Source organism: Micropterus dolomieu, linkage group LG08 (assembly GCF_021292245.1).
Source record: "Micropterus dolomieu isolate WLL.071019.BEF.003 ecotype Adirondacks linkage group LG08, ASM2129224v1, whole genome shotgun sequence".
Taxonomy (NCBI): domain Eukaryota; kingdom Metazoa; phylum Chordata; class Actinopteri; order Centrarchiformes; family Centrarchidae; genus Micropterus; species Micropterus dolomieu.
The window spans coordinates 22594100-22614801 of NC_060157.1; the positions used below are offsets into that span (position 1 = coordinate 22594100).

The 20702-nt window shown below is 39.9% G+C and overlaps 3 protein-coding genes across 5 annotated transcripts in view; 1 reads left to right on the plus strand and 2 right to left on the minus strand.

Annotated features, from left to right (window-relative positions):
• Positions 1-530, minus strand: part of LOC123975690 (transcription factor HES-5-like) — a 1332-nt gene extending 802 nt beyond the window's left edge. Inside the window, exons 1-2 of the mRNA XM_046057363.1 lie at positions 462-530; positions 118-346 (exon numbers count right to left, since the gene is read on the minus strand). Coding sequence (XP_045913319.1) covers positions 118-346; positions 462-530 — 298 coding nt within the window. The remainder of the gene's footprint in view (positions 1-117; positions 347-461) is intronic.
• A 3139-nt stretch (positions 531-3669) lies between these two features.
• LOC123975441 (taste receptor type 1 member 1) lies at positions 3670-12071 on the minus strand. 2 transcript variants are annotated; one of them, XM_046056924.1, is made up of 8 exons: positions 11883-12071; positions 10211-10329; positions 8633-9467; positions 8166-8493; positions 7276-8046; positions 6968-7186; positions 6309-6447; positions 3670-4837 (listed from the first exon to the last, which is right to left on the minus strand). In XM_046056924.1, the coding sequence occupies exons 3-8, from the start codon at positions 8821-8823 to the stop codon at positions 3912-3914; spliced, it is 2574 nt and encodes an 857-aa protein (XP_045912880.1). In that variant the 5' UTR covers positions 8824-9467; positions 10211-10329; positions 11883-12071; the 3' UTR covers positions 3670-3911. The 2 variants fall into 2 exon arrangements, with proteins under 2 accessions (XP_045912880.1, XP_045912881.1); XM_046056925.1 differs by lacking the exon at positions 10211-10329.
• rprd1b (regulation of nuclear pre-mRNA domain containing 1B) lies at positions 11445-20046 on the plus strand. Of its 2 annotated transcripts, XM_046056927.1 has the most exons (8): positions 11445-11517; positions 11929-12150; positions 13005-13134; positions 13422-13555; positions 13960-14078; positions 14329-14455; positions 15178-15353; positions 17705-20046. In XM_046056927.1, exons 2-8 carry the CDS (start codon positions 12000-12002, stop codon positions 17852-17854), a joined length of 987 nt encoding a protein of 328 aa, XP_045912883.1. In that variant the 5' UTR covers positions 11445-11517; positions 11929-11999; the 3' UTR covers positions 17855-20046. The 2 variants fall into 2 exon arrangements, with proteins under 2 accessions (XP_045912883.1, XP_045912882.1); XM_046056926.1 differs by having other exon boundaries at positions 11451-12150.
• Positions 20047-20702: the final 656 nt, after the last annotated feature.

Sequence of the window (20702 nt, forward strand, 5' to 3'; positions counted from 1 at the left end):
AGCAGGCTGGGGAGGAGCTGCTGGCTCTCTGGGCCTGATGGAGCTGCTGCTTCTGCTGCTGGAGGCCCTGCAGAGGAGTAACAGAGGCTTCTGTGTTGGATCCAGCAGAGAGAAAGCACACAGAGTCCCTCCAGCAGTGAGAGTAGCCTTGGTTGTAGTCACTCTGACAGAGACCCTGCTGCAGCTGCTGCCTCAAGAAGCTCACAGTCATCTCCAGGATGTCGGCTTTCTCCAGCTTGGAGTTGGGTTCCTGCTGGTGGAACTCCTTCTCCAGAATGATCTTGAGTTGTTCGATGCAGCTGTTGATGCGATCTCTGCGCATTTTCTCCACAATAGGTTTTCTCAACTGGGGAAGAGGAGACAGGCAGGTAAGCTCATGATTCAAATTCAGCAAAAAATCAGTCAGACATTTGTACTGTACCAGCTGATGCAAAGCCATTACCACCCCCTCCAGTACATACTTTGATGTTGTCTTTCTCAGAAATCCTAATGTGGTGAATGGAGGAGCAGTTTGTGTAACAGGGAGCCATTTCTGTGCAGGTGAAGTTAGCTGCTGACACTGTAAGCTCTGATCTGTTTGGAAGAGCCACTCTTCATTTTATAGTGAGTGATTAGCATAACAAAGCCATGTGTCTCGGGCAGGGCTGGGGTTTATAACAACAGGACACACATCAATAACTGGTGAAGCAATCACATGCTGACCAGTAAAGATAAAACCATTCCCAAGATAAATATCAGACTGAGAATTATATGCTGTCAGTCTCTAATCAAGGGCAGCTGCTTATCTCACACTCCAGTTACACAGGGGACCACAGGCAGCATCTTCTGATGTGCTCCCAGGGAATAATTAAACAGTATTTAATGCATTGGTAGCATCACAGGGAAATTGTAGTAAAAGTAAGCATGTTTTTATAGATGTAATTGGTAGTTTGCAACTTAAACATTTCTTCAATGTTACATTATTGTAATTTGGATAAATATATTTTTTTGTCCATGTTGTTCCTGTAAATCCTTTGCAAAAAACATCAGTATACATCCTCTAATGTCTCTGTTACAAATTAAGTTTCATTCCAAATGAGACATCTAGACAGTGATTTGTTGAATTTGGAGTAAGAAAGGAGAATTAAATAAGCCTAGTGGCTGTTGACTTCTGCTGATACCAAGCAGCATGTAAATGAGTTAACATGTTTCTGCATATATTAAAATTTCTGGTTTGTAAAGTGGGACCTGTTGTGTCCTACTGTCTCTGTCAGACCAACTCTACCCCTCACTTCTCTAATCACGCTAAGTGTGAGAAAGATTCTTCAGGCTTTTGATCTTCAGATGAAACACACATGTTTTTAATATTGTGAGATGATGAACATACATTTTCCAAAATGCAGTGGATCAAAAGGCTTGTCAAATAAAACTCCAGACATTATCCCAACACCACCTTATTGGTGTGCTGATAATAACACTCCTGCTTGTTCACCCATGGCACACTTCTATTGTTGACCCCGGGTATTAAGCTGTGAGTGGATGGAAAGACTGTGGGAAAACCGAGCTCGGACTCTACTCACACATCTACTGGTCAATAGCGCTGACCTCCCAGCCACAAAAGGCCTTTTCATCTCTCCTCTCCCAAACAACAACCAACAACAGCACTGTGTGAGTGTGTGAGTGTGTGTGTGTGTGTGTGTGTGTGTGTGTGTGTGATTGCACACAGACCCAAGACAGACCAATTGTGCATTAATTAGATATGCAATGAGATGTTACGTCATGCTGCATTGCTGTGACCAGCTGCCACTTGTTGTCAGATTCCTGGAAATATGATATGATAAGTCTAAAAATCTCGAAAACAACAGAGACAAACATGGCTGTCTTTTCTCCAACACATGAACTTTTTGATCAAGATTATTATCTTGATTTTATTAACACTAGTGAGGTTTTCTACAATTTCTTTTCAGCATCACATATTCTTGAAAGAAGTGAAACTTCCTCGGAAACATGAAATGGTCTCACACTCGTGGTATTTTTGTCTTTAGTTTATGTATCTATTTTGTTTTCATTTAAAAAATCCAACATTCAGTATTAGTGTGACAGTCCCTAGTACAGCTGCCAGGGGATGGTGTTTATTCTTTCCAACAGCACACATTTATTTTGTGTCGTTGCTCAGTAATGGTAGTCATCTGCCAGCTTGATTTCTATCCTCTGTCTGTGTTGATGACATGTAAACTTTAGCTGTCAATAAGTTTTTTTCTGTTTGGTTCATGAATTACTGATGCAAAGAAAAATTCTCAGTTTTAGATATATTAAATAAGGATGATTTTGACAATGCTGTTGATGGGATGTAACCTACACGATCTGTGGATGTAACTATAGATATTTATGTTAAAAAGACTTTTTCAAGAAAGTTTAACAGGACTTTTTCACAGCAGACACTTTGATATATCACAGTAGAAAAATCACAGGTGAACAATAAATTAAACAATGGCTGAATTCCGTTTTGTCTCTTTAGTTTCAGTGTCCTGATATTGTGCATGCTGGCTCACTGAGAGTGCTTACATGCACGCTTTTCCTTCACTACACTGTGTACTAACAAAAAATAATCAAAACTCTGCATAAGGTGTTTTCATGCCACAGTATCACAGTTTCATATCCAGCTGTCTGAAACCAGGATGGTGTTTACATGTGCATCTCATAACCAGGACGCTCCAGAAACCTGATCTTAACCAGGATACATGATCTTAACCAGGATACGTGTGCGCTTGTAAACACACATTGTGACACTGTCGTGGCTTACTGGGACACTTAGAAGAGCCACTCTTAACATTACATGTGTTTTTCTGCAACAACAAGTAAAATGCAGGCCTACTGACTCCTGTTTTTTTAATTTACTTGTCTGTTATGTTGCAGTGTTGTATCAGGGAACCTGGGTTCAGCTGAAAAACAAATGTCTGGAGCTACAGTTGGTCATGAGTCATGCCTGCCTTCACTTTTCATGGGCATTTTAACAGTTTTCATCTTTGCTCCAAGAGGAGTTATAATGGATTCTACTGAGACCTCTCTGAGACCATAGATGTCATTTATACTGGGGACACTGGGGCCATGTCCCCACCACATTTTGAAAGTATTTGGTAAAAATGTTTTGAAAAATAGCTTGCACCAAGAAAAGTTAAATAACAAATAAAAATGATTTGTGAAAGGTTTATTTGCACACAAAAAACATGCAATACAAAGTACATAGAAGAAACAAATGTGCACTGTCCAAAAAAAGTAACTTAAGCTAAAAAAAAAATAAGTTGCTGATTACTGTCACCTGCAACCTGAATTTAGTGTTTCTCTTTATATTAATTTAATTATAATTTATTTTCCACCATAAATTAGTGCAGAAAATTTCTCCAGAATGCAGGAATGTAACTGTTTAAATTCTGCTCAAAATCTTCTGCCACAATCAGCATTTTATTATTTCTTCAAAGTAGTGTTAAAATACTTTGTCATCTTGTTCTTGTGAACCCAATATTGTACATAGTCACATGTCTAATCTGAGCCTTTATGTCACCACCATTTTTCAGAACAAAATCATGCACTTGTCTGAGATGTAAACATACTTTATTTGTTACATACACATACATGTAGCGAAATTCATCCTCTGCATTTAACCCATCCCTGAAGGGAGCAGTGGGCAGCCTCTGTACAGTGCCCGGGGACCAACTCCAGACTGAAATGCCATGCCAGGTCAACCAGCACTGACTGGAGAACCTTCCAAACATGTTTATACTTTATTTATAAATATACAAATAGCACTTTAAACTCAGTTGTTAGATAGATTTAAAAGTGACACTCAAACTATCTTAATCGCATTATTTTACCTGGTAGGCCTGCATCATTACACATCAACTAGTTTTCATCAATTAAAATAATTACAAGCTTCATTGTTTGCTCATGGTATACATTTGAATACAATTCTGGAAATGGGCAGTTGTGTTCATTTGCGGCCTCAGGACAATAATATAAATTTTGGGCAGAAAGTAGCCCCAGAGGAAGGCCAGAACACTGAAGAGCGTGGCAAACACTTGTGCGGCCATGGTGAACGAGTTTCTGCTGATGAGGTAGACAGTGAAGAAGGTCATCCAGGAGATCATGTACACCATGAGGCTGAAGGTGACACACTTGGCCTCGTTGTAGTTGGCTGGCAGGTCTTTGCCCATGTAGCTGAAAGAGAAGCAGAGGACGCTAAGCAATGACACATAAGCCAGCTCGAGGCCTGCACCAGGTGAGAGGGTGTCACTGCACTCCAACACAATGCTGTCCTCGTAGAAGTCAAGATCCCGGGACGGCTGGGGAGGGTGGATAGCCACACGGACCACAGATATGAGCAATATGGTGACGGACAATAGGAAAATGGTAAACTCTGGTCCATGCTTTTTGGCCCACTTGTCATAGACCGGCGGCAGCTTGGATGCAAATTTAAAAATGCAAACGATTTGGAGGGAGCGCACTGTGATGCAGGCCAGGCACACAGTGAAGCTGAAGATGAATAGAGTCTGCTTGAGGATGCAGGCCAGATGAGATGGCTGGCCAAAGTGGCACAAAGAGCTCATAGCGGCGGCAGTCAGGGCTGCCAGCATCAGGAGGCAGGTGCGGCCTCCGGCAGACTTGGCCACGGGCGTGTTCAGGTTGACCAGCAGGATTATTGCAAAGCTGGAGGTCATGAGAAGACAGGTGGCCAGAAAGAAGAGCAGGGCGATGGAGAGGGGGTCGTCCCAGGCGAGCAGCAGGACAGTCCTGTTCAGACACTGCTCACTGCTTGGGGGAGCCCACTGCTCAGGGAGACACGGCTGACATGTAGTGGAATCTGAAGAAGAAGAGCAGCATTGAAATAAAGAGAAAAACTGGAGTGTAAAAGCCTGTCTTGGTTTTTGTCAAAGGTAAATTTAACACTGGTGAGTAATCAAGATAAAATGTTATGGTGTAGAAGCGAAAACACACAGCACCCATTTGTCACATGTTGTTAGGCACTTTGGCGCCTGCCTCAGGACATAAAGCATGAATACTCAGCGCCACCTGCTGGTCAATCTCACACACAACAGCTGAAAAATACTGCTGTGTTCTAGATTCCTGTTGGACTCAACAGGGAAATATCACGAAGAAGAAGAAAATAACAGAATTTTTAAATACAATTACAATGACACAAATCAGTGGATGAACTGTCCCCTCTTCTCTCTTCGTCACTGAGACCTTTGTCCTGACTGGTGGAGTGGGGCGTCTATTTTGAGTTTATTTGCTTTTATACTTCACAGCAACCTCTACCACATGCTTCATACATTCACTCACCTGCAGCTGATGATGCTGACATCCACAACACTTGATTGGGTTTTATAAGCAACATTTTGCATGGCCTGTTCAATTTATCATCTTTGTCATGCACCCACCAGGATATGACATTCACAATTTGTAGAAAGTGATTTTGCTCTTTGTTATTTCGTCCAACATGGAGCAAATATCTCATCTAAGAACTCTTCCGAACTGTCCTCTTTCCCTCTTTGTCTGAATATTTGTCTGGTGCTTTGAACTTTTTTTGTCTTTACATTACCACACACACTCACTGGCCACTTTATTAGGCACTAGGTTGGACCCCCTTTTGGCATACTTTCAACAAGGTGTTGGAAACATTCCTCAGAGACTTTGGTCCATATTGACATGATAGCATCACGCAGTTGATTGAGATTTGTCCGCTGCACATCCATGATGCGGATCTCCAGGGATCTCCAGGGATCTCCGGGGATCTCCGGGGATCTCCATCACATCCTAAAGATGCTCTATTGCCACTGGAGTTCAGTGAACTCATTGTCATGTTCCAGAAACCAGCTTGAGATGATCTGAGCTTTGTGACATGGTGCATTATCCTGCTGGAAGTAGCAATCAGAAGATGGGTGCACTGTGGTCATAAAGGGATGGACATGGTCAGCAACAACACTCAGGTAGGCGTTTAAACAATGCTCAGTTGGTACTAAGGGGCCCAAAGTGTGCCAAGAAAATATCCCTGACACCATTACATCACCAGCCTGAACTGTTGATACAAGGCAGGATGGATCCATGCTTTCATGTTGTTTACGCCAAATTCTGGCACAAATTCAATTCCAGTCTGGCACCAACAACAATGCCACGTTCAAAGTTACTTAAATCCCCTTTCTTCCCCACTCTGATGCTCGGTTTGAACTTCAGCAAGTTGTCTTGACCACATCTACGTGCCTAAATGCATTGAGTTGCTGCCATTTGATTGGCTGATTAGATATTTATATTAACAAGCAATTGAACAGGTGTACCTAAAAAAGGTGACAGAGAGTGTATCTTGAGGAATGTAGCAGCTGGACAGGCCTGGCAGTCGAAGCAGCATGTGTGTTGGCCTGTCAGCAGCTTCTTGTAGCCTCTCGGGCAAGGTGGAGAGCAGATGGACAGCGGCACCTGGATGCAACCAACAGGGTTAGGCAAAGGTCATATCTAACCTTATTTGATTAAGTAATCTCATTGAGATCAGAATCTCCGGAAACAAGAACAGAGATAAGAAACACAACAAAACACAGCCAGTCACACAAAAGCACTTACAAACAGCATCAGAAACGTACATCTCCAAAAAAGGTCCAAAATTATAATAATTCATATTCATTCCATTAATATGGTGCAAACTGTTGAAAGTTCAGCATTTATTAGTAGGATGTCAAGAATTAACACTTTATCACTGCATATGAATTTAATTTAATTAAAAAGTTTCAGTTGCCATTTCTGATTATTATTCATTACTGATTTGTTCCAGCCTCTTTGAAATCAGAACTAATTCATGTTCATAATTTTATAATTTCATAACCCTTTTGCAGATTTCTTACTAATAGTTATATTTGTACAGCATTTCATTTTGAAAAACTGAAGAGTTTTTAAGCTTTACAAATGTTTTACAAACACTCAAAAATACTTCAGTAGATCTTACTGTTCTTGAACCTCCTGTCTTGGGCCACTCAATTTGATCAGCATTAATGATGAGCTTAATGGGATCTGGGCGGAAAGAGCCCACCTGTCTGACAGACCATTGCGTCCCCCTCCAAACCCAGGTTACAATGTCATATCCTTCAGGTGGATTACCATTCGCATCAAAGTACACTGAGGTGTTGTCCAGAGAGAATCGCACCTGCTTTAGCCGCAAGAGAATCTGAGGTGGGGAGAAGAAAAAGGAAACATCAGTGCCTAAGTGGTTCTGAGAGATTTTCATCTTAAACAGACAAGTTTACATCTGCTCACCTCCCATGGATACACGTTCCTCTGTTGGCACTCTCCAGAATCACAACCAAGTGCTTGGTGCAATGCATGTGCCACCGCATACACCGCCTCATACACATTGAAGCAGGAGGTGAGATCATATGTATCCAGCGAAAAATTATTTCTGGCGAGGCTGTACAGGTCTGTGCTCTGTAGACAGTCATTGTCTGAGCTCATGGTAACATTAGACACCTTCTGGGTGTCATTGTGTTGCATTGAAGCCTGAAATACCTTTCTCTCAAACTCCTTAAAACCAGATATGGCTGCATATTTGATGGATATGCCGATCACAGTGCCGATGGTGTGGATCCCAGTTATCCCTGATATAAGAGAGGACGCCGACCAGTCCTCCGTCCCAATCCACACCTTATCTGTCACGTTCCGCTCAACAACATACGGGAAGAAGCCACTGAGTATTGTCTTGCTGGAGAAGACCACAATGGTGTTGACTTTTGTCTTCAGCATGCTTTCTACCATGTTCCTCCTGGTCTGGACTGTGTCAGGTGTGGACGAGGGGATGACTCCTTGGTAGGCAATGCAGATGCCGTACTGTGGTGCTTTCTGGGACAGGCTCTGCATTCCGTCCAGGCCATAGGCGTTGTCACTGCCTAAGAGAGCGACCCAGGTCCAGTTGAAATGAATCAGAAGCTGGATCATAGCTGCCACCTGGTTCTTGTCACTGGGAATAGTGCGGAGAAAGGATGGATAGAGGAACTTGTTGCTGAGCGATTCGCCTGATGCTTCATAAGAGATCTAAAATAAAGCAAGAGCATGTGAGGGATGGTTCGATGTTGTATGTGCACCTTTTCATGTCATGTGGAATATTTAATAATTCAAGGGCCATGATCAAATCTTTCCAGGTAATAACTTACTTCTGGTACAAGATAGGCTCCCAGTAAAGCAGCGGGGGTGAAAGAGTTGCTGCTGCTGTCCGGCCCAATCACAGCCACTGCCCTTTGACTGTTGTTGTAGTTTGGGTCTGTGTCTCCCTCTGTCCCATATATAAAGGGGCTCTGATCCTGCTGATTTACTAGGTCCAGTGCAGCCAGGAAACTGGCCTGTTTTGAGCAGGTGTCATACAGCTGGTAGCCCAGCTTCACCCCTGGTAAAAGAGGCTGCGGCCCGGTGTGGTTGTTGATTTCTTCCACAGCAAATCTCATAGCTTGCATCAGGTGAAATCCGTGTTTGTTAGGTGGACCTCTAGAAAAGGTAACGTGTAAAGGGGAAAATGAATTAAGACATGTCAAGTAAAACAGTAAGAACAAGAATAGTCCAGACCACCAGCAAGATACATTTAACCAGTTCGATGTTTTATGGCCAGTAAAACAGTAAAACTCACTCATCGCATGGAACCAAAGCAGGCAAACTAGCACTTGGTGCAACTGCCTTATGGAGAGGAAAGAGTCCAGCAATGGTGAAGTTGCCCCGCAGTTGCATCCCCTGTCCGTGAGAGGTGTAATCCAGTTCCCCATTAGCTAATTGCAGGATCAACCAGCTTAAGGAAAGAAACACAGCACCGGACATGTCCATACTTTTATCTCCACCTCACACAGCGCTTCTTTGGAAGCTTGGTGTGGTTTGCAAAACGGATCAGGACCTGCTTTTAAAAAGGGTGGATTGATGGAGGGATGAGATGCGACTTTTGCGTCTTTCCGGAGAGTGTTGGTTGAGTGAAATGTATTTGCATGTTGGTGTGACTGTGGAGTTTCCCCCCCATTAAAATCAACTGCATAAATGTAATAAGCCATAAAAAGGGACAGTGATGTTTTATTCTATTGATCTATAGTTGTTTCAGTTTATTAAAGCTGTTTAAAAAGATTGATATTGAGAACAAACTCTTGTCTAATTTGAGTAAGTTTAAAGGATTTTCAAAATAACATTCTTGGTCAATGTTTTTGTTTATCAGGTCACTTCAGAATTAAAATATGCTTTATGTACACTTCAACTGAATAATAACAAGTTGATGCTTTGATGCTGTCTTTTTTTGCCAGGTCAGCATGACACAATGTGCAGGTTCAAAAAGGCCAAAAACATCTAATCTTGTTGTATTTTTATTTTATCATTTTTACTATCTTATGGGACCTATTTAGAAATGATGCCCCTCCAAATTTAAGACCCTTGCTGCACGATATTCCAAGTCAGTTATCATTTCTCACATCTGCAGTTAAATTCATCTGTAAGAAAAAAACAAAACAAAACGCAAAGAAAATTTAAAAGAAAGCAAATCATGATAGAAAAAGTCAGACACCATAATAATTAAACATCACACACAGAGGTGTATAGCTTTCCAGGACATTTGAATGAGTATGAATGTTTTATTTTCTAATTTCACACACTGATGATTCCCTCGCAAACAGAAGAAAGCAGTGGTAAAATCAAATGTGACTTTTCACAGCAGACATTTTTTACTAGTCATAGCAGGAAAAGTACAGGTGTAATTAACAACAATAATGACTGCATCCCATGTAAGTGAATCAGTTGCATAAGGGGTGACTGTGGCTCAGGAGGTAGAGCCCGTTAATCAGAAGGTTGGCGGTTCAATCCCCGGCTCCTCCAGGCTGCATGTCGAAGTGTCCTTCAGTACCTTGGGCAAGACACTGAACCCCAAATTGCCCCTGGTGGCTGTTCCACCAGTGTATGAATGTGTGTGAACATTAGTTTCTGTTTGAGCACTTACGCTCAGTGTGTGAATGGTGAATGCAATGTAGTGAAGGCGCTATACAAAGACAGAGTATTTGCAGGCATCTTGGCATGTCATGGCAGGAAAAGTAAAGGTAAAATTGAGCTTTCATTAATTAATGTTATCAGTGCTTTTGCTGCTTCGTTAAAATGTCTGTCATGAAAAAAGGCTTGTGCAGGATTTGCATTTTGGTTGATATTTGAGGTTCATTTTGTTAAACACACCTGTTGTACTTACATACAATTTGCCTGATGCACACCTGCGTCCAGGACCCAAACCCATTGTTTTGAAAGGAATATTGTGCATTTTGCCATCCGCAGTATCATGGAGGCAAATGGGCATGTAAATTCCCATGTCTGTACAAACAAAAAATTTAGTGATTTGCATTGTGCCAGCTTTCCCACTTTCAACAGAAAAAGTGTTTGGTAATATCTTTTCTCTTTTATTTATCTTATTATTAGATTAAATACACATCTTTCTTATGAGTAACAGAGTGATTGCAAATAATCATGTCAGTGAGCCAGCATGCACAGTATGGCCCTGGGACATCAAGTGGAATCAACATTGTTAATATTAATATTTACACCTGTGCTTTTCCTGTCAATGTTTATAAACTGTGAAAAATGTCTATATTGAATGTTTTAAATTTTATTTTTTTATTTTAAAGATACAGATTGTTTTGATGCCTTTTCTCTTTCTCTATTTTGATTGAATCCCCCTGATCTTCTGCTCTTTTGTTGTTACAATCACAAACTACAACTCAGAAGGTTCTATCTCAAAATCGTGTTTGAATTTATTGAAATGTGATGCCTTTATATACATACCTACAAAAATCAAGTTCATACATAAATATGTTCCTGTTTCAGGATAAATAACAAACAATAAAGAAATACCTTTGTGAAACTCAAATAGTAGGAGATTTCTGACCAGCACTATTATTTATTAAGAGAGTGAATCAAGGAGTCATATTTAGACTATAGCGTTATTATAATTTATAATAGTTCTACAATATGTTGATGAGGATTGTAGTCAAAACTCTTAGGCAGTCTCAATGTGCTGCTGACTCCTTAATATAAACCTCACAATCCACAAGCAACAAAAGAATAAATACATCTTAGTTTCAGGTTCATAAATCAAAAATATTTTCATTTATCATACCATTTTATCATTAGTGTTTTTAGAAGTTATAACTAAGTTATACCTGATTATTTCAACTAAATAATCAATTCATTACTTTGTTTATTTAATATAATATTACAGCATTCAGTTACTGTATGATGAACCCCCTCCAGTAAATTTAAATAAACCATTACATTATCAATTAAGAAGAGAAAACCCAAACATGTAACAAAAGTAAAAGACCTCAAATAAAAACATAATTATAGCTTCTATTTCATATCATCAATAATTTAATATTTTCATCCCTGGATAAAGGGATGCCTGGCTCTGTTTACGTCACTACTGTGCGACGCACATGTCGAGGTGAAAGTGCAAGCTGCCATTTTTTCGAGGAATCTTCCTAGTTAGACAAGCAAATACAAACTGTGAGTTTCACCGTCACTCTTTAGCAGTTTTGTTTCATCTCTCGGCGTACTGGAGACATATTCTACATGAATATTACAGACGCTAGGTTGATTTTTGGTTAAAGCGCAGGCTTATTAGCTCAGGGCTGCACTGGTCTGCAGATGGCTGCTTAGCTCGGCTAGCTAACGTTAGCTTTGGCTGTAAACAAACACTACAGACAGAAGCAGGTGATAAACGAGCTTAGACCTTGCAGGTTTGTTCAGTAACGTTAGATTTGGTCAATAATTCGGTCAGATAAAGAGCTAACTTAACGTTAGAAACGTATCGTTAGGTGGAGCGGGGAGCAGGAGGCAGTTTGATGTTGCATGTCTGGAAGTTAACTTACCGACACAACTTCAGTTTTGATGACAGTGCGAGTTTCTCCAAACCAGGTCGGAGCTCAGTCGCTTTAGAGCGGGTCGGGGTCAGTCGGGTCACAGGGGAAACACACACTTACACCGGCATGTCGTCCTTCTCTGAGTCGGCCCTGGAGAAGAAGCTGACGGAGCTGAGCAGCTCGCAGCAGAGCGTGCAGACTCTGTCTCTGTGGATCATCCACCACCGCAAACACTCTGGCCTCATCGTCAAAGTGTGGCACAGAGAGCTGAAAAAAGGTGAGTGCTGCCAAGTATATTAATATATGTTGTTGATTTTCTGCAACAAAACACAATACTGGTAGCGTGAAACTTCATAGATGAGGTATGTAATGTAATGTGGCATCTAGGACATCTGATACAGATTGCAATAAACGTAGTACTTCACAGAGTAACTGCTAGTAACTTAGATTATCCATTTGTAACAGGTTGAAATTGTTATAGAGAGGACTTTGTCTCAGATTTCAACAGCTGTTTTCAAACCTGAGTGTGATAAGACAATAGTCCAAAAATATTCAGAAATCACACAGAGATGATAAATAATGATAAATGCTATCACAAGTAAGGAGTCTAAAATAATGTACTTAAGTGATCAAATAGCTCATTTATAAAGGTGTGAAATTAAGAAAAAGCCATCAAATCTTAACATTTGAGACACTGTGACCAGAAAATGTTTGGTACGGTGTGTAATAGCATACCTACAAGTTAATGGCATTTATATATAGCACTCGAAACAAGAGGATGCCAAAAGATATTCATTCAGATAACTTTATTATAAAATTTACTGAAAAGGGTTTTATTGATGTGTGTTCTATTTTATTATAAAGTATTAATTATTTGAATGGCTGAACAAATCTGAGATGCAGAGGGCTTGATCCTAGCTAGATCAGAAATACACACAGAAAAGCTGTTGTTTTTTAAGTAACGAAGCATGACTAAAAAAAAATGCTATAATGACTTAACATACTGGGAAATTGGTTACTGAAGTAGAATATATAGGTATGTTGAAGAAAAGTAGCTCCAAAAAGACAGACTGATGATAAAGTATTCTTTCCTTTTTAATCTTGAAATCTCATGATTTATGTGTCCTCCAGCTAAAAGCAACAGGAAGCTGACGTTCCTCTATCTCGCCAATGATGTCATCCAGAACAGCAAGAAGAAAGGACCGGAGTTCACCAAAGACTTTGAGTCTGTCCTTGTCGATGCCTGCTCCCATGTTGCCAGGTAGATGTAATGTGACCCCTCACAATGTGCTGTGTGAAAAGTGCGTGTGTTTGTGAGCGGGTCAACGTGTGTGTAGATAGGTGGTAGGCCTGCTGCCAGAAGCTTTTTAAGAATAGTTTAGCATCTAAATCTGGTCTTCTTAAAAACCTGCTTCTACATCTTAGGTTTGTTGTATTCTTTCATTTTTTGTTTCCTATTTTCTGCAAAGAAATCTACTAAAGTAGTTTTGAGGGGTAAAAATAATCTCGTCCTCTGCTGAACTCTGCTGTTCCCCGTCCTCCCTACAGTGAAGCAGATGAGAGCTGTAAAAAGCACATGGAGAGACTGCTGAACATCTGGAAGGAGAGGAGCCTCTACAGAGCCGACTTCATTCAGCAGCTCAAACTGGCCATAGAAGACTCCAACAGCCCAAGGCCTTCAGGTGAGATTAACCACTTTGTTACGCTTGTACATGAATATATACAGTATTTGTTACTGGTAAGTGATACCACGGAATTTGGTTTTGATCTGAAACCAAGCAGGGCCAGGATCACTGATATTCAAATATATCACATTCAGAGTTTTGATTACATTAATTTAGAAATAGCTGAATGGTGACTTACTTTTATAAAATGTCTTTGGAAAATGGATTTGTTTCAGAATAACCTAAAAGTTATGTTTTTGGGGGGAATTTCTATTTAATATAAAAAGAGATAAAAAAGGCAAACAATTGCATGAAATTGGTGGTATTGTAAAGAGGTCAGTTTCATCTATAGTATATATATAGAGGATTAACTACATACTTAAGTGATGTTTGTTCCTCGGTTTCTAAACTTGACTCTGCAGAAGAGAAGAAGCCTGTGAAACGGAGCTATCAGAAGATCCAGGAAGAGGAAGACGACGAAGACGACGACTACAGAAGCCACATCTCCCCATGCAACACGGACATCTCCGCTACTCAGCTGGTAGGAAGCCAACATTGCACCTGAATGGCACAAAATACTGAAATGAATCTCGTTGTTTGTTTCTTTCGCATTCTACTCTGTTCCTTTTCCTCTCCCTGCTGTCATTCCTCACTTCTTACATCTCTCTCATTCTCCCACTGTTTTTTTGCTGTCACATTCTCTCCTCCCTGATCACTCCCCCCTTCCTCCTTGACTCCTGTTAACTGTCTCCCTCTATTCCCTTTAAACACACTTTGACACACCCTTAAAGACAGAGGAGCTGGTGAAGGCCCTGCAGGACTTGGAGAACGCTGCATCGGGCGACGCAGCAGTTCGTCAGAAGATCGCCTCGCTTCCACAGGAAGTCCAGGATGTTTCCCTGCTGGAGAAAATCACTGGTAACACCTGAGCGCTTGATAAGAGATCACTTTTCTGTTTTATATTGATATTATTTCTGCATGGATTTGCAGTGGTATTTCCCCCTCATTATTAAAACATGCTCTTGATTATTCTTTATTTGTTTAATTTTAAAAATTCTCACATTGTTTTGCTGTTCTTGTGCAATTTCTGTATCAAGTGGGACTGTCTCTGTTGTAGTGAGGACTGTCTGAAAATGAGATAGCAATGATAAAAGTAATATGATCACCTTTGGGGGAAAACATTTAAAGCAAATCCACGCCCGAACAATAGAAAGTCAAATAAGATGAGCAGTGAAAAATAATAAATGAAACAATGCATACAGTGCTGAAAGTAAACAATTTACAGTTGTTAAACACGGGTGTTATAGTGTCGGTTTATAGCAACATTCTGTACATGATGTTGAAATGTGCACATTATAGTAATCATAATAATAGTATTTGTATAGAACTTTTATAAACAGTTTATTAAACATTAAATGTTGACCAGTATAGGACAAAATACACCGTAATAAAAAATAGAAATAAGAAAATGTTGCGACAAGAATATATTATAGTAAAAAACAAACAAATTGAGTTAATGCACAGAAAAAACCCCCAGTTTTTAAAGAAATTTTAATGTTTTAAAAGTTATGCCTAAAGAAACTTAAAAAAAACAATGTCATATTCTGTGACCTTAACAACCCACTTTGGCGCCAATCTAGACAAAGAGGCCGCAGACAAGCTTTCGAAGACTGTGGATGAAGCCTGTTTGCTGCTGGCGGAGTACAACGGCCGACTGGCTGCAGAGCTGGAGGACCGGAGGCAGCTGGCTCGCATGCTGACTGAATACATTGGCAGTCAAAGGGAGGCGCTCATGGAGAGAGAGAAGAAACTAGAGGCAAGGCACCACATACAAAACAACATACAGGGAACTGTGACTAAGATCTCTTTCTCTCTTTCTGAATCTCTTTGTGTTTAAGTTTCTCCTTCACTAATTAATAATGATGTTGAGTCATTAATGTCTACATTTTGTTGAGTATTTACTGGTCTGGTTTGTGTTCACAAAGGCAAAAGAGTCCAGATATTGTAAACAAAAGCTATGTGGTGGAAATGGCTTATTACACAATTATTGGTCATACAAGCTCGACAGTTTGCATGAATCCATTTTCCTTCATTTTATTGCTGAATATTTATAGTGTTCTTATTCACCTTCTCTAGTAATTGAGAAGCGTTCTATTCAGCACTTTCCATGACAAACTGTGAATTCAACAGCCTTTACCTTAGATCAGTCAGAATTGTGGCTCTGACAGCAGTTTGGCTGTCAGAGCATTAGCACAGAGGACAAGAACATAGTGGAAAGACAGGTGAGCAGTCTGATTTTAATACTGGTTTATTACAACTAAGTCTTTATTATAAATAAGTCTATTTACTTTTGTAGTCCTTTTGGTAATATTGTTGTATTTGCCATTAATCACTTCCATCTGGAAAGATGGCAGCGTCACTAAATAAAAGTCAGACAAGGCAAGAAACACAAGGTGAATGGTAAATATCTGGTAAGCATACAAAAACTGTATGTTGTAAATATGCACCATAGTTTATAGACCGACTTCCTGGTTCATCTTTGACCAGCTAGTTTGAGTACAGTGTAGTAATAACTGATAGATATGATGACCAAAACTATACAAACAAGAAGTTGTGATGCACCTTAATCATCTTTTAAAGCCACATACTGAGACCAAAAGGTGTTTCAGACATTAAATAACATAAATAAAGTTTAAATAAAGTTTCTTATTTTCATCCAATTTCATATTAACTTTAATATCACAAGTTAGAATAATGTAAACCTCCTCAAAAAGAAGACACATAGCTGCTAACAGTTACTTCATAAGTTAATAATAAACACTTAAGTATTCAAACGTGTCCAGAGAATGACTGTGCCATCAGTGTGTGAATGAGTTAATTCCTGTTTCTGATGAGCAGTTGGGTCTCTGATCATAGGTGGGTGAATGTGATGTAGTGTAAAGCACTTTGAGTGGTCGAAAAGACTAGAAAGGTGCTATACAAATACAGCCAATATGTGACCGTTCATACCGGAATTGGGGGTGAAACCGGAAAATGTTCAGACTGTAGATCACCGAGCCCGGTGGAAAGCTCTGAGAGCCTAAATGTGTATGTCCGCACTGCGCTCCAACAAATAGAAGCGAGAGCTGCAGCTCTTGTTAAGTGACCTCTCTTGTCCTTTACTGTACCAGAAGATAACTGGTAGGTGGTGCTGTAAATGAGAATAATTAAGATTAACATGACACACAGATACGATACCTCACAGCAAGAGGTTCTGTGGATCGAGGCCCAGGCCTTTCTTTGTGGAGTTTGCATGTTCTCCCCTTGTCTGTGTGGGTTCTCTTCATGTCTCGAGCTTCCTCCCACTGTCCAAAGCATAGCTTAATTGGTGACTCTTTGCCCTTAGGTGTGAACGTGTGTATGACTTGTTTGTCTCTATAGCTGATGATACACAGAGCAACTTTTAGAGCAATTGTGCAGGGCAACATTGTCGTCAGTGGTAATGGGTAAAGATTACTAACGTAATCCCCTTCCCCCACCACTCCGCCACCTGCCCCGCACCGCCGCTATCCATTTAAAACATAGTCGGACTTGCCTCTAGCAAGATTGTCCAGCACCATTGCTCAAAAAGTTGCCCTGTGTATCATCAGCCTATGAGTGAATGGGCAACCTGTCCAGGGTTCACCAATGACAGCTGGGATTGGCTCCAGCCCCTTCGCAACCCTGCACAGAGTTAACTATACTACTGACTACGGCTGCAATAGTGCTAACCCAAAAATATTATTCTGATTACATAGTATTTAAACCAAATAATAACACAATTCAGAATATGCAAAAGAACTGTTAAATTATATAAAACATTATAACAATACTTACTCAAGGATTAATTTACTTTGGTAGAGAAATTTTGAATTAATTTACATTTTATCGCAATGAAAATAAATATAAAAACATTGAGCCCATTGAGCTACCAGTAAATATTAATATATCCGAATGAAACTTCTCACAGTTACTATGCATCATAAAAGGAACAGAATGAGGGGGTGGGACCTGAAAGAAAATTGGCCATTACATTGAGTGGCACCCTATCAGACATGGCAGAAAGCTGTCGTTACAAGACATTTTAAAAGAGTAAATAAGTAACCATTTGTAGCTCATGTCTGTGCTGTGTCATCTTGTCCTCTGCAGGAGTATAAGCAGAAGCTGGCGAGGGTGACCCAGGTTAGGAAAGAACTAAAGTCCCACATCCAGAGTCTCCCTGACCTCTCCCTCCTGCCCAATGTGACAGGGGGTCTGGCCCCGCTCCCCTCGGCCGGAGACCTCTTCTCCACTGACTGAGAGGTCTTTGCCCTGACACACTGCCCCCCAATGCCCCTCCCCACCCAAACCCAGCGCCACCTTTGATTCACAAAAAACTTCTAGCTGTGTCTCCAGCCAGAGGACACTGTGGTCAAACCTGCAGGACAAGAGGGAGGAAGGGACATTAGAAGGGAGGTTTGGTGAAATCAGAACGCTCTGCAGAGGAGAACAGAGACTCTGTCAGTCTGGATTTTTCAGGCTTCTGCTTGACGGACAAGGATTCCACTCCACCAGCTTAGAAAGAATTTTTTTCGTGTTTGTTTTTATGTTTTTTTGTTTTTTTTTAATGCTGGTATCACAGTGAACTAGGAGGAGGGGTGGGTTGAAACAGACATGTTGGTTGTCAGGTGTCAATCAAAGTGTCTTTCTGTGTGGTATATTTTGGATTCAGCAAGCAGAGGATGGGCTGATTGCTCTCACAATGCTCAGAGGTTGTAACAACACTGTGAAGACGATGTACCATTCATTAGTTTTATTTTTCAGTTGTGGGCGGGGGGAAAGCTTTTTATTGACACATAGTCAGATAGGTGGTTTTGATGTGTGTGTCCAATTACAGAAAATATTAGATTGGGTTCAGTGTATGTTGCTTTTTCGTTGCTTAATGAATGATCAAGCATATTCATTTCAGTAACACCTCATAGATTGTGTGGGACAGCATTATCCTCATAGTTTAAAGTCAGTAGACTGTGTCCCTGTTTGCAAGTGTTTTTCATTTACAAACTAAAACTTTGCAATTTAAAGAGCTCGTTCATTTTCATGCTTTAAATTGGACACCTGCTTGTAATCTGGAAAAGCTAATTATTCTCGTAAGTGTTCAAGACAAGGTTTGAGTTTTACAAAGAAAGTCGTGGAAGTTTGAGGAAACAATTCAAGACAAAGTTTGCTTTCCAATAAACTGCCTGGTCTTTAGTTGTATTAAAAAAAACCTGAAGCCCTAAAACTCAAAAATACAATATTTTCTCACAGGGCCAAACAGGTGAGAAAAACAAAAGTAAAGTAATTAAGTTTTAGTGTGTGTAGAGCTGTGACATATGGAAATAAAGAAAAGTTGATCAGATGAAGACCCTTTTCTAAAATTGTTATCACAATTTTAGAAATATCACAAAATGTGTTTTGGTATAAAAAAAATGGTTGTCCAGTTACATTAATTAAATTAGATGTAATATGAAATGGACTGAAACTGTCATTTTAATTTATTCACAATATTAAATTCTCACAGTGATATTAAAATGAGTAATACTTTATTCATATTGCTCAGTCCTACCTGTGTGTAGATGTCCAGTGATGGAAGATTTTACTAAAAAGTAAAAGCAGCAACACATTCACCTCTACAGGTCCCTTTCTCAGGTTTCTTTTTAAAATGAGGCGACACATTACAAATTCCCAAAATCATTTTGGCACAAAAGTGATCAAAGGTTTTGTGAGTAAACAACAGTTCTCTTTTAAGGCCAGAACAGTATATCTAATTTGTATAGCTAATGTTTGATTTTCAGTTATGTCTGTATGGAGAAACAAAAATTCATTTGAGAGGTTTTATGATAAAAGGTCAAGAGATGTTTACTCAGCTCACTCAGAAGATTTCAGTTGCTGTAATTTACCTGGTGATGCAACAACCTTGGGTGTGAAAGGCTGCTGCAAATCTTTTTCAGTAACCTCTCTGATTGGTGTCTGGAACCACAACATATTTCAAACAGCAGGTAAAATTGTGTACCACAGCCGCTTTAGCAGTGTTTGTTAAACCAAAGGTGTGGAAGATATCATTAAAGTCACTGGTGCCGTCACGAAACAGATATTTGGGCCTGTGTTTGGTGTGTTAAGATGTCAGATAAACGTTCTGTGGCTTGGAGGCTAAATGTTTGAGTTTCAAGAACAAAGAGTGGAGCAAGTTTCACCCATTATTTGGTTTAGTCTTGATCATTTATAAATGGAAAAAAAAAATACAAAAGTGTTCAATACAACCTCTGTATGTCAGGAAGGATTTCAGCAACATTTTGATCCAGATTTGCTTCACAGTAGAAATTAGTTAGATCTTTTCTTACCTACTTGCCGTGTGGAATGTTTCTCTCTGCAGAATCATACTGTACTGCTAGGACTCTACCTGTAGGGGTAGTGTTTTTTCTGTAATGAAAGTGATTCAGTGGCTGCCAATAAACTGGAACCATATGAACAAATGCTGTGTGTGTGTGTGTGTGTGTGTTTTGCGTGAAGTCAAAATAAGGTAAATATTCTCACAGAATTGGATGTTCTTTAGCTAAATACACAAAACCCCCTAAGTGTGATACAGAATAAAATCCTACATACCATAAAAATGAAATTAACAGCTTAATCCCAGTTAGACACCTGTCCCTTTTACTAGCCTGGTGTAGCTACACATTTTGACATATAAATGCAGGTCTCAATTAGAAGCCTGGTCTGGTTTTTATAGAAGTTCTATGTATGTATAAAACCTTTTAAAGCCCACCAGGTCGGCGCTTGAGCTGATTCTAAGCTGCTTCGATCATACCAACATAAATGTTTAAACTTCTGTCAATATGGACATGATACACATATTTAGATCTGTTAGATTCTCCCCAATTCAATCGTTCAGTTTATTTATTAGCATTAGTAGTATTCATTCCGATTTACCAACATGGTAAAGGAATTAAGGGCCTGTCCCATATAAAACCCTGTCCCAAATATAGGCAGGATAAATTAAGTGATTTAAGCAAATTCTTAATAGAGTGTATTAAGTTTTACATTATATATAATACTTGTTGAAATGTCATTGATTACTATAGTGGAGGAAGGGATCACTTAAGATTACAACAGATTCTAAACCATGGGATCG